This window comes from Zosterops lateralis, assembly GCF_965231275.1.
Source record: "Zosterops lateralis genome assembly, chromosome: 4".
Lineage (NCBI taxonomy): Eukaryota > Metazoa > Chordata > Aves > Passeriformes > Zosteropidae > Zosterops > Zosterops lateralis.
Genome location: NC_139765.1, coordinates 52,572,317 through 52,585,284, shown reverse-complemented (window position 1 = coordinate 52,585,284; position 12,968 = coordinate 52,572,317). Strand labels below are relative to the sequence as shown.

The following is a 12,968-nucleotide window of genomic DNA, read 5'->3' as shown; positions in this document are numbered from 1 at the left end:
TAAACTGCTATGGGTCAAATTTTAAATAATGAAGCTGTAATATTCAAAGTCAACATTTACACTTGAAATTAGAACCTTTTGAAGAGTTACAAATATATTTAATGAAAAGAAAAATTCCAGGATCCCTAAAGGTTTTGTGAAAAGTGGAGGAACATTACATTAATCAGATAAATTTTATGCTGCAAAGTTCCACAGATCTAAAGTGAAGCCAAATATTTTTAAGAGCTAATTCCATTCATATGGAATTAAGGTAATTTTTGCATAGGGCATCGAACCCGATGACTTATTTTATGTATTATATATTTAACTGTCTTTACTTGAAGTACACAAAAGAGCATTGTCAACAATTACTTTTTTCCAAATATAATGGTTAAAAATGTAAACCGTAAAAAATGTTGCTTGTTCTGGATTATCCTCTGATATGGCAAAGTCAGTATATATAGACCAATATATCTTTGGCACAAATATTAGTTTATAGAACTAAACTGAAGATGTACATTCAAGTTGAAGTGGCACCTATGGATTAGAAAAGGTTACCTGATACAGATAAGACCATAAACATTTCAAGAATTTGTTTGTTTGTTTGTTTTGTAAATAAAACCTTTAGAATTTCAGATATAGTCAGGGAAAAAGATATTCTCACTTTCATGGGTCATTTGTATTAAGGTTCTCAAAAGCAGAACTAAGTGAAACAGATTAAACATCCTTATCTTACAGGATGAAGAACTACTGAAAGTACGAGCATCATTTTCCTCTAAATCATATCTACTGGCTGCTGTAACAGTGTTATATTCTGCAGTTGTTATATTAAGTATATTATTTCCAAAGGTAGATTGGAAATCTTCTATTTCAGGATGTGTAGATAATGTCCCCTTACTCTCAGAGATAAATGAAAATGCAGTTCTGTTAGACAGGATCTTTTCTTCTGAGGCTTCTATGTTTGACAATGAATTTGGGGAGATCTGAATGCAAATATCTTCTGAAATGCAAGCATGGAGGTAATGGATGTCATTTATATCAGCTCTAGGTTCACAGCTGTGCCCTGCATAACAATGGCAATCAAATTTTTCTATCAATGTTTGCAGATCCTGATACGATGGTTGCCCTTGTAAAGTATATTTTCCATCCTTTGTCATTTGAATTGCAATATTTTCAGGGTTCAAGTGAAGATAGTCACTGGAATTCCATTTTTTCCGTGCACAAGCACCAGAGTCTTGGCATAGCACTTGGCTACATATTCTGGCTGCCATTGTGACGTTGATGAGGTATGGAGTCAAAGTCCTCCTAAGGTAGTTGTCCAGAGTTCTACAGGTGTTCTGTGAAAAGAGCATTATACCTCCTCAGTTTAGTATGGAAAGCATTAAAATGCTGCCATTCTAATAACACTACCACAGTATATATCTATAAATGTTTCCCCTGAGGATTTGATAATAGCCCTAACTTGCTGTTGGAAGCAAGTTTAGCTGAGCAGCTGTTATAGAATTCAAAGATCACAGCAAATTTATGTTGTGTAGTTGCTGGTGATGTTACAAAAAGCAGTTAGATCAGAAAGCAATTGTCTTTAAGTGTTCATTTTATCTCTATATTTCATGTAGCTTTTTGAAACGGATGCATTTAAAGAACTTTCATGAAGAATTGAAGTTCCTTTTTAAATCTTAAATAGTTTGAATTGATCTGGGAAAAAAAAACCCCTCACTTATTCAGCCTAAACAAATACTTTTTCTATTAAGTAATCTCTGTGAGACTTTTTAGCTTTCCCCTGACCTGAATAGCTTAGCTACAAGGTAGGGAGCTTTCATGGCATTTTTAAATGAAAAGAGTTGTGGTCAGATGGTCAAATTGAAGGTATGCTAAGATAATTGATCATTCTAACTGGCCATGAAATTAGCATATGTTCTGTGAATTCTTGGCACAGTTTAATAGCCAGAAGGTTTGAGAACTTGCTCTTTGTTTCTGACAATATAGGCATTTGCCCAATACCAGATGTAGATACGTCTAATATTTATACCCATGGAGATCACTTTGGTGAATCTAAGACGTATGTAGGTTTTTTGGTTTTCTTTTAGGAATATATAAAAATACTTCCAAGAAATTTTGGTTGATGCAGAAGTGAGGCTTACAGTAATATTTCATTGCTGAAATGCTAGTTACTGTGAAAGCTGTGAAAAATCAGGTGCAAGTAGTGCACAAATACATAGTCTGACTGGGCTGTGGAGAGTTCTTTTCTCTCACAGGAATCTCAAAATTCAGACAATAAAAGTTATGTTCTGATATTGAGATAATGGGCAGAAAAGTTCCAGGTGCAACTGATATCCTTTCTCAAAGGCAGGTTCATACAAAAAAAGTCAAAGTGGGATGTTTTGGGGAATAACAACCTTACAGAGCTGTGGAGGTGTATTTGGCCATGCTTTCTGTGACAGAAGGTCTGACAGGGATGAAATGTTTTGTTTCTTTGCACTCAGAAGGCTTCAGAAGAGTCTTCCTATACAATAGTTTGTTAAATCTAACTTGCCTGGTTATGCATAAACTACCTGGAAAGTATTATGAGAACATCCTTGTAACAGTTTCTCAAAACATGTATTTCCCCTTCCTAAAACAAACTAGAGTTTTTTTCTTCTGACTCAGATGTTTCATACTCAGATGTTTCATGAAACTGATCAAAGTACTATTTACAACACACAGAACAGGCTAGAGCTGAACTTTTACAGAATGACTCCTCCTACTGCTGTTGCCAAGTTCACCACTCTGAAAATCAGAAGGGTCTTTTAAAAATTGTTCTGGGCAAGCCCAAGTAATTTTTTCTTTACCTCACGACTAAAATGAAATTAAGATATGGAATTCTTTCTTATATTAGTTAAAGAAGTGCTAACTTCCCTATGGTTATCATAGTAACTTGTCCAGTTACCCAGAGTCAACAGTACTGATACACTGAGAGATTGAATTCTTGTTCTGCACAGTCAATGACCTTAATAAGCTTCAGACGTGCTTGGGTTTTGACTACAAAACACTGCTGGCAATATGGAGTCATCATTTTAAAAGTAGATGATACAATGGAAGTGATCATAATGCTTTACATCCTTTTCACTTTATTCCTCCTTAAAAATTTCATATAATAATTGGTCTAGCATACCTTATTTTGTGTTAAATTCATATCACCCCAGATCACAATTCCAGAAGCACCCAGTGCAGCAGATTCTCCGATGGTATTTACTAGGTCATCCTGAAGGAAAACATGCAAAGAACCATACAAATGTAAGTAACCTATAACATAAAAGCAAATAAAAAGAGCATATAGTAAATGGCATATCCAAAATAACTACTTTGAAGACATTAAACAATGATACACAAAGCAAATGTCCTGCTCTCATTTGCACAATTTTATCCTGGAATTGGATTGCACAGGTGATACCAGAAAATGTTGCCAAATGTGTAAATATCCAATTTATATGTGTCATCTGTTTAGAAAAACAAGACTGTAAAACTGAGCCAGTGGTTAGGTATATTACCTACACTCCTCCAAGCATGTTAAGACTTATTTTGCTGTTTTGCTGCATTGCCTCCTGGCGGCTCAGAGTTGGTAGCAGCTGGTGATAAAGATACTGGGAAGCAAAACTGGTTTTTGCTTGCGTTTTTTTGTTTTTTTTTTTTTTTTTGTGTTTTTTTTTTTTTTTTTTTTTTGTTGTTGTTGTTGTTGTTGTTGTTGTTGTTGTTGTTTTTTGTTGTTTTTGTTGGGTTTTTTTTGTTTTGTTTGGTTTTTTGTTTTGTTTTGTTTTGTTTTGTTTGGTGGTTTTTTTTTTTTTGGTTTTTTGTTTTTTGTTTTTGTTTTTGTTTTTTTTTTACCAGAAAGTGCTAAAACAGAAAAATGGCAACAGAAAGAAATTTCAACAGTAGAAATCTCCCTTTTCCAGAAAATGTCTCTAGTCTTTTACAGAGATTGATTTGGGAAATTTGTTTCTGTTCAGTTCTCCTTTTAGGATCAGCTATTAGTCTAGTCCTAGGAAAATGTTAAGGCCTATATGGGATGGGAGAGGACTATGATAATGAAAAGAAAAAAAACAATAAAAAGGCAAGTTACTGCAGGGCAAAACACACACACAAAAAAGTAATGTAAACATTATAGGATTTCAATTATTAAGGATCCCAACAGGGCCCCTTGCTCCCTGAAAGTATCTACAGAGCTGGGGACAACATTTGCTAATATTCTGTCTGGAATGCAGGAGGACACCAAATAGAATGCCATCACAAGGACTCTAACTTCCCCTTCCTCATGGGCTGGAACACCAACAAGAGATTACCCAGAGTGGTGATATCTCTGACAGGGTGGGTGTCTATAAAAATGTGAAGGGAAAAGTATAGCCAGAACTGCAATAAGAGAATTGGATTTTTATCCGAGCCTAACCTTAACTAACCCATGGCATGCTAAAATACAATTTTAAAAGCTACTTGAGTATAACAAAGGACAGAATTTTCTCACTAGCTTTCAACACTTTTTAAGGAAATAAAATCTCCATTTTACCACATTTTTTTTCCTATAACCAGAAAAGAAGGCCCAGTATTACTAATTCTCTTTGCAAGACTTTACTAGTTTTTCTTTCCCCTAAGTGTGCTTAGTGTTTTCTAGTTTTGTGATATTTTGTTACATGTGAGGACAACTCAAGAGAAAAAAAATACTATTTGATAAATATAAAGGTTTGAAAATAGACTTCTTAGTGTTCTGTTTGGTAAAATTTCTTTGATAGATTAATTTAAGTTTTTAGACAAAATTGCACACTTCTTTCTGATGCAAATTAGTATACTTGCTATATAAGTGTCACCTTGCCATATAAATTTGAACTACTTAAGGTCTAGCTTCACTCACCTCAGAGAGATATTCCTCATAGACATCTGTGAATACTGGACGTGTGTATACAAAAACTGGAAGGGGATGACTGGAGTTAGAGACGTAGGAGGTTCTAATGGCTTCCCGAACTCTGTTGCGAACAAAGAGTTGAGCATTTCTGGAAGATTTTAAGGCTGTCTCTAGATAGATAGATGGATAAAGTGCTGTGCTTTTCTCCCACAACCAGTTAAGCTCATTATTTCTTTCTATTTCAATATCTAAACAGGTTCCTGTGTAATTGTGTGGGTTTTGTTTGTAATCATAGTTATAACAGTCTGGATAAAGGTAATATCCCCACAGACGATTTGGTTTCATTTCTATGCCCAGCTTCAAAGATTCCAACATAAATGATTTTGCTGCAAATTCAAATTCCATTTTAGCTATAGTTCTAGCTTCAGCTTCTGATAAACTGAGGTCTCTCTGCTGAACTAGCTCAATGGATTCCTGTCTGTAAATATCTTTTGATCCCCAGTTCCTTATCCACACAGGTCTCCAGTTTTCCCAGTCAATGACAGCCAATCCAAGCTGTTCATCTGAAGGAATGTAGAATTGGATGTCCTCTTTGGCTTTTTTTAAATGATTCTCCAGCAGTGGCAGTTGAGGAAATCCTCCATTGAAGGCCTCTCCTGTGACTTCATTTTTGTAAGGGTAGTAGCCAAGCCTGTCTGGATAGAATAGAGTGATGTTTTGCCCAATGGATGTCTTTAGTGTGCTTCCAATTAGGGAAAAAAAATTCATGTCCAGCTGCACTCCAGTCCTTTCAGTACAAAGTTCTGTAGGAGCATTCCAGATAGAAAGGAAAGGTGAATTAGAAATGAGTGGACGAGCTCTTATGTTCAGAGATGAGCAGCAAGAAACTAGAAGAGTGGCAAACACCACACCAGATGCTACAGGATATGTACAGGTAACACAGATGCCAAAACTTTGCATTTGTCTTAGAGTTTCCATTGTAGCATGTGTAGTGACATTTGGTGCTTCTGATCAGACAAAAATTAAATACGCTCTGGGTGTTCAGAAGGCTGGTAGTCTGTCAAAAACTTTACCATACAATATATTTCTTCAGATTAATACCTATTAAGCAATATTCCTTGGGTGTAAAATAGGGGTGTCCTTTTTACTAGACTCTCTGTCATTTCAGGCTGCAGGAAACTTCAACAACTTCTCAGACCTAATGCAGAAAAAGAAGCAAATGTTAAGTAAGAAATTATAAATATTTAATTTCTAACCTTGAAACAAAGACCATTTCTGATTTTGAATATATTGTAATACTTGAATACAATTGCCCTTTGAAGGAAAAAAACAATGTGCAACTATAGAGAAATAAGCTGTACCATTCCTCTGTCAGTTTTACATTTAAAACTTAGATGTAAAAAACCTAGATTTAAAACAGACAGTGGAACAGTATTCAGTGGCTCAGTGTGCACAGAAGTAGTCCTGATGGTGTCAGTTACTGATGCCTGTAAAAATGAGCAGTTTCTTCTCTTATTCAACAGCAATGTATATATATAGTATTTCTCACCTACATCAAAATGAAGTTCTAATCCTTCATTTGTTAATTTTACAGAGTCCTTAAGGAAGATACAAGATAACACAAAACAAACCTGGACTGTTTTACGCTGGCAGAAGACCAATTGATGGATACTCATTTAACTCAGTGAGGTATCTGAAATATTGTAGGCACTCTATCTTCTGTCCAGGCCTCTTTTTAACAGGCTCAAACACCTATGTATCACTTTGGTTTATGGCCAGCTGTATGTTACTTCAGGCCATTTGAGATGTACAGATTAAGTGGCCCCAAGTCAAAGGCTGCCCAAAAAACTGCAAAAAAAACCAAAGGGGTGCAGTTCATTAGGAAAGCTGAGGCTGTCTCTATACCCACAGTGAGCAGTCACATTTAGTGGTGATAGCCTCAGTACAGGCGTCAGCTTTTACATAGAATCCTACTAGCTGAAGCATTCTCTGTGCAGTAACTCCTAAATCTACCTTCCTTCTGATCTTGAAATGATTCAAACCTGAATCCATCCTGTTCTGTAGAGGCCTTGTGACAAGGCAATAGAGTAGGTAAGGATTATATAAGAGTGTCAACAAAAATATAGGGGTCACCATGAAGTGGGCCATGGAGTGGTTGACAATGTAAAATCTCTAAGGACAGATTTTAAAAAAAAAAAAAAAAAAAAAAAAAAAAAAAAAAAAAAAAAAAAAACACACTAAGATTTTTGTTTGTATTTATTGAATTAATCCAGGAGTGGAATCTAAAAATTTTGTATAGAATCAGCAGATAGACTTAAATCTAAATGTTGATGCAGATATTTCATCATTCCACAGCTGCTGATATGATAACTAAAGAAAACCCTGCCAAGAATCAGGTTTACAAACTAGATTTAGATCATAGATCCAACCAGGAAAGATGATGTGGCTCTGTTCATTTAAATTGCTTTGAGAGCACTACCTCATTTGCATGGCATCTGCTTGATGAAACTTGTAGAAAACAGGTCTGCATACATTTCCCCCAGCTGCCCAGAGATGACAGCAGGAAAAAGCCATCTCTCCTCCAGGCTAAACAATTTTGGCTCTCTCAGCCTCTCCTCATATGACAAATGCTATAATCCCTTATTCACTGCTGTAGTAATTTGCTAGATTTGCTCCAGTATGCCCATTGCTTTATTGTACTGGGGAATTCAGAGGTGGACACAACACTCCAAATGTGGCATCATCGGTGTTAAATAGAAGGAATAAAGACACTGCTTGACCTGTTGGTGGTTTATACTCTTGTTAATGCCACCCAAAAGGCTGTTGGTCTTTATTGCTGCAAAGATACATTACTCAATCCAGTCAACTTTGTAGAGCCTATTCTGCAACTTCCTTCCAGCCATTCCGCTCACAGCCTGTACTGGTGCATGGGTTATTCCTCTCCAGGTTTAGGGCTTGATGTTTTTCTTATGTTGAACTTCATGAGGTTCCTGTCAGCCTCTTTCTCCAGTCTCTGTAGGTCCCTCTAAATGGCAGCATGATCCTGTGGCATATCAGCCATTCCCAAGTTTGGCTTATCTTTAAACTTGCCATGGAAACACTCTTCCCCATTGTTCAGATAATTTATCATGATGTTATATAGTATTAGACCTAGAATGAAGCAATAGTATACATTACTAGAAACAGCTTCCAGTTGGACATTGATGGGGCTCCAGCTGTATATCCTGGACTGATCACAACCCTTTGAGTCTCACAGTTCAGCCAGTTTTCAGTTTCACTGCCCAGTTATCTACCTTGTATTTAATCAGTGAGAATGTTACAGGAGACTATGTTGAAACCTTTGCTAAAATCAAGATCAACAGTATCCAATGCTCTTTCCTTGTCCAACGAGCCAATCATCTCTTTGTAGAAGGCTGTCAGGTTGGGCAAGCCTAATTTCCTCTTTGTTAATCTATGCTGACAACTTGCAGTCACATTCTTGTTCCTAAATGCTTTCCAAAAGTATTTGCTCTCTCAGCCTCCCAGAGTCTGGGGTGAGGCTGGTCTGATCAGCCCATAGTTCTTTGGATCTCCTTTTTATAACCTTTTTAAGAAAGGAGTTATATTTGCTTTCTTCCAGTCCTTGGAACCTCCCCCGATCACTGTGACTATTCAAAGATATTCAAGAATGGCCTTACAATGCACCAGGAGCTTATTCAGCACATATTGCTCCTTGCAGGCATTATGTCCCAAAAACCTGTGTCTGTCCAGTCTGCATAAATGTTCCTGACTCTGCTTATCCGTTGCTCCTGCCGGCCCCACTCAGCACTAGCCCCACATTTTCCCTTGTCTTCTGCTGCTGCTGCTATACTTCTAGAAGCCCTTCATACATCTTGCCGGATTCAACTCTAAGTGGGCTCTGGCTTTCTTAACCACATTCGAACAGCTCAGATAGTGGTTTTTGTTGACTTGTCCCAGCTAGTACCTGATGTGTGCTTCCTTTTTATGTCTGAGCTTTGCCAGGAGCTTATCCTGCTGTTTCTTGATTTCCTGGATGTGGAGATTTTCAAACTTGGAAAAGGTGATTCTTAAAAATCAGTCAGCTCCTGGACCCATCTGTCCAGGGGGCGGTCTCCCAAGGAATTCTTCCAAGCTGATACCTCTAGATGCCAAAATGTGCTTTCCTGAAGGCAGTGGTTATGATCTTGCCATTTCCTTTGTTGCCTCTTTTCAAGATCCTGAACTCCACCATCTCATAATCACTACAGCCAAGACTCAGCCTTCACCTTTCCTGTTTGTAACTATGAGGTACACCAGGTCATCTCTCTTCCTGGCTCCTGCATTATCCTAAGTGACACTTCCAGAGAAAATACAGATGGAGACTTCCAGGACAAATTTAGAGAATTCTGTACTGAAATTCTGGAGAGATACTTTTTCCACTTATGCAAATACAGCTTACTCAAATTAAATAAATTTTCACACATAACCAGCTGATACACACCAGCACTTGCCAGGACAGTGATCTTTTATGTGATTGGTTTTGTCATAAGAAAGTGGGAAGGCCTCAGAAAAAAGCTGTAGGAGTAGTGTGGCTTTTACTGTTCATCTGGATTTGGTTTTAAGAGATTTCTTGCCCCCACTGAAGTCAGAAAACTACAGAACACAAATTTTATTATTTGTTTCTGTAAGTCTTTTTTATGAGATAATTTTAGTAATAGGCTGACTTGATGTAAAGGAAAAGAGGAAAACATTGTTTTGAATAGTTATTGGTTTAGCTAGAATTCATTTATTATTGGCTAATCTTACAAAATTAAATTTAACTGATTGTTGGGAACTGATGTTCCTCCAAATCTTGCTGTGATGTACTCTACTGGGTATGAGTTAACAGATTATTTTATGTGATAGTTTCCAGTCAAAAGGATTGCTTCCATCCCAGCCTAACAATGACAGCTCTGATAAATGTTCCTCTCTTCAGTCTCATTTATGTTGGTCTAAGTGAGCTGAGTCATAAAGCTGCCCTTCTCCTTGTCAAAAAGTCAATTACTTTACAATATATTAACACTAATTGTTATGGGGTACCTGACTGGAAGTATATATTGATGGAGCTAAGTGCCTTTTGTCTAGGGAAAAAGCTTCAACTTTAGATTTTCCCAGATCTGGCATTTGTAAAGGTTAAGCATTACAGGAAATCATATTAATTTTCTTGGCTTAATTATTTCATCATTTTTCACAGCATGAACTGGACTGCAGAAACACACGTGGTTCAAAGTGCAAGTGTACTTCTGTGTTTTGGTAACTACACAGTCATAGATTTGGGCCATGCCACATGTCCCTGAAAAGGTGGATTCTGAAAAGCCTACTGAGACAGCCATACACAGTTTCTCTAAATAGGATCTAATCAGCCCACATTGCTGGGAAAGGGTTGTCTGAGGTCAACACATGTGTTTTTTATAGATCAGTGGAAAACAATCAATGTGTCTGACATCTGTCCTTGTCTGTCCTTGGGTGTCCCTGTGGTGCTACTCTAGGAAATGGCCCCATTCCCTTCCATTCTGTTCTGGAGGGGTCTTTCTTCTGGATGAAGGGGACAGTATCACTGTTGCAATTTCAAATTAAATCCTCCTGCTCTTTTTAGAGATGCATGTTCTGGCTAGAGGCTGTTTGTTCATTACAAATAGGTGTCAGAGTCATGAAAAAGCCACAGAAGAAAGGGAAGAATAACATTGCAGTTGTACTGCATTGCCCATTTGGGTCATTCTGGCATTTCTTAAAGAAGAGGCAATGACATTCAGTTAACAAAAACATATGTGGGTGTTGTGATGATATTAACAATTGTGGTGAGGAATAGAAAGCTCCACATAAAGAAGGTCCAGCTCTGGAAGTATGAACCATCTGTGCTACACAGCTGATGGCAGGTTTGACCTGTGAAGAGTGATATTTGCATAGAGGATGTGGCCTCATTGTTACAAGTGCTGTAAGTTTCTCATTTCTGTACAGTCAGAATTTGGTAAGCACTGATCTTGACAGTGGTTTTAAAACTCCACCCTCATTTCAGTAGATTTTTCTTAGCTGGGCTAAAGCAACTGTTAACGAGGCCACGTAATGAATTGTTGAGGTTGAAAATACCTCAGCTGGTACAGAGGAGAGGAAGGGGGTTTTATAATTAGGTACATGAACCAGCAAAACTGGCTGGTTTAGTTAGCATGTCTAATTTAAGAGATGCTTGTCAAACTACATCCCAATGCTGAGTCTGTCCTTATCATCAAGAACTGCCAAATCATCTCTTTCATCAAAGGTTACTCCCATTTCTGAATACAGGGCAATGAGTACATGAAGACCTGAAATAAAACTCACAAAAAATTTCTGCCAGCATTTCTGACTGTTGCCTGTGAAAATAAATCAAAATATGCCCATGAGGTCAGGAAGTAAGCATCCACATTGTAGACAACCCTCCTTAAAAATACCTATGTAAAAAGCAGTCAAACTTTTTAATTATTTAAAATTAAAATAAATATTTTTAATTATTTAAATTAGTTAAATATATGGTTTTAAGTCATTTTATTTAAATTGGTTAAACTATACATTTTAACTAAACTTACCCAATTATTTTCGTAATCTTATGATGACTGCTGCAGTGTTCCAAGATTACTTTCATGCATTTAGTAAGATCTCTATATTTTTCATTCTCTTTTTTTTTCTTCTTGCAAGTTCTAATTCTCAATTTTATAACAATTCTAATTCTCAATTTTATAACAATTCTTAATATCATAACAGCCTGTTAATTGATGTTCTGATTTTTTGTTTGTTTGGTTTTTTTGTTGTGTTTTTTTTTTGTTTTGGTTTTTTTTTTTTTTTTTTTTTTTTTGGTTTTTTTGGTTTTTTTGGTTTTTTTTTTGGTTTTTTTTTTGTGAGTTAGCCAAATAGACCATCTGAACACATTCCTAACAGTACATGGAAAAATTTTCTTTTCTGTATTATGTATAAATAGATCTGGCAGACCTCAGATTTTGTAGTGACGGTTTCCATTGCAGAGGAATCAGCAACAAAATGAAGAGTTGATCTGTGTGACTTTGTAAAGTACTCTGTCTCATAAAGAATACCCTGCAAAATGTTCACTGTCTGCTGAATCTCTAGTATTTCATGGCAAACCAAGCCCAAACATATTCTCTATAGCAAGAAAAATGCATTGGCAGTAAATTAGCATTTTAAAATATAATTGTGTATTTGCCATGAATATAGATTATTAAAATATAGCTAAATAAAGGTGATAACAACCAGGAAGCATATTTGGATCACTGTACTACACCACTGCTATCCTAGCCTAGAATACTGGGCAAATCACAGCCCAACTTTTACAAGTATCTGGTGGTTTTCTTTGGTATGCTTTTAGTCAAAAATATTTTTCACTATATTACACTGAAACCTAATTAGAAGCCTTCAAAAAAAAGAAACACAAACAAAGGCCCAAACTCAATTTTCTTTGGGCTTATATATTCAGCCTCTTCTTTGTTCTGACTGCTTCTCAAAGTAGGAGGTCAAATTTTCATAGTCATGGTTTGAGTTTCAATGGTGTGAGTTAGGAGAGACCTTTAAAGATCACCTGGTCCAACACCCACTAGGGATATTACTTAAGATGCCCAATGTCATATTTTCTGCAGCATCATTCATTCCAGCATAATTTTAAATTCTTTTGGACAGCAATATTAATAAAGGGCTCTAGTGTAGATCACTGTGTGTGTTGCAGTACAAGAACAGGCTTCCTAAGCATTTTGCTAGACCTTCTCAGGGAGCTCTTCCAAACAAAACAACATTATACCTACAAATGTACAGACAGTATCAAAGGTACAGAAGATTATAATCTGCTATTAGTAAGAACTTAATAATCATCATCTTCCTTATGCATACTATTTTGAAAATCAGAAGTCTGAACTGGACATAAAAATATACATTCTTGCCTTCTAAGCCAACATGCAGCACATTTCTATACAAAGCAGGTATCATTTCACATGTGGGTTAAAAATATATTTCCCCTTCAAGAAACTATTACCCTAATCTAGGATTTATGAAAGAAAAAAAAATACACTGTACAAAAGTAACTGTGCCTTTGGAAAAGGTGAGATTGCTCTGGAGAAGAAAGCAG

The 12,968-nt window shown here is 36.5% G+C and overlaps 1 protein-coding gene across 1 annotated transcript; it reads right to left on the bottom strand.

Moving 5' to 3' along the window:
* Nucleotides 1–611: 611 nt before the first annotated feature.
* Nucleotides 612–5,834, bottom strand: LOC310908068 (hyaluronidase PH-20-like; the record flags this gene model as incomplete). The annotated part of the gene is made up of 3 exons (XM_083858732.1): nt 4,859–5,834; nt 3,131–3,220; nt 612–1,316 (listed from the first exon to the last, which is right to left on the bottom strand). Exons 1-3 carry the CDS (start codon nt 5,825–5,827, stop codon nt 612–614), a joined length of 1,764 nt encoding a protein of 587 aa, XP_083714858.1. The 5' UTR covers nt 5,828–5,834.
* Between the last annotated feature and the right edge of the window lie 7,134 nt (nt 5,835–12,968).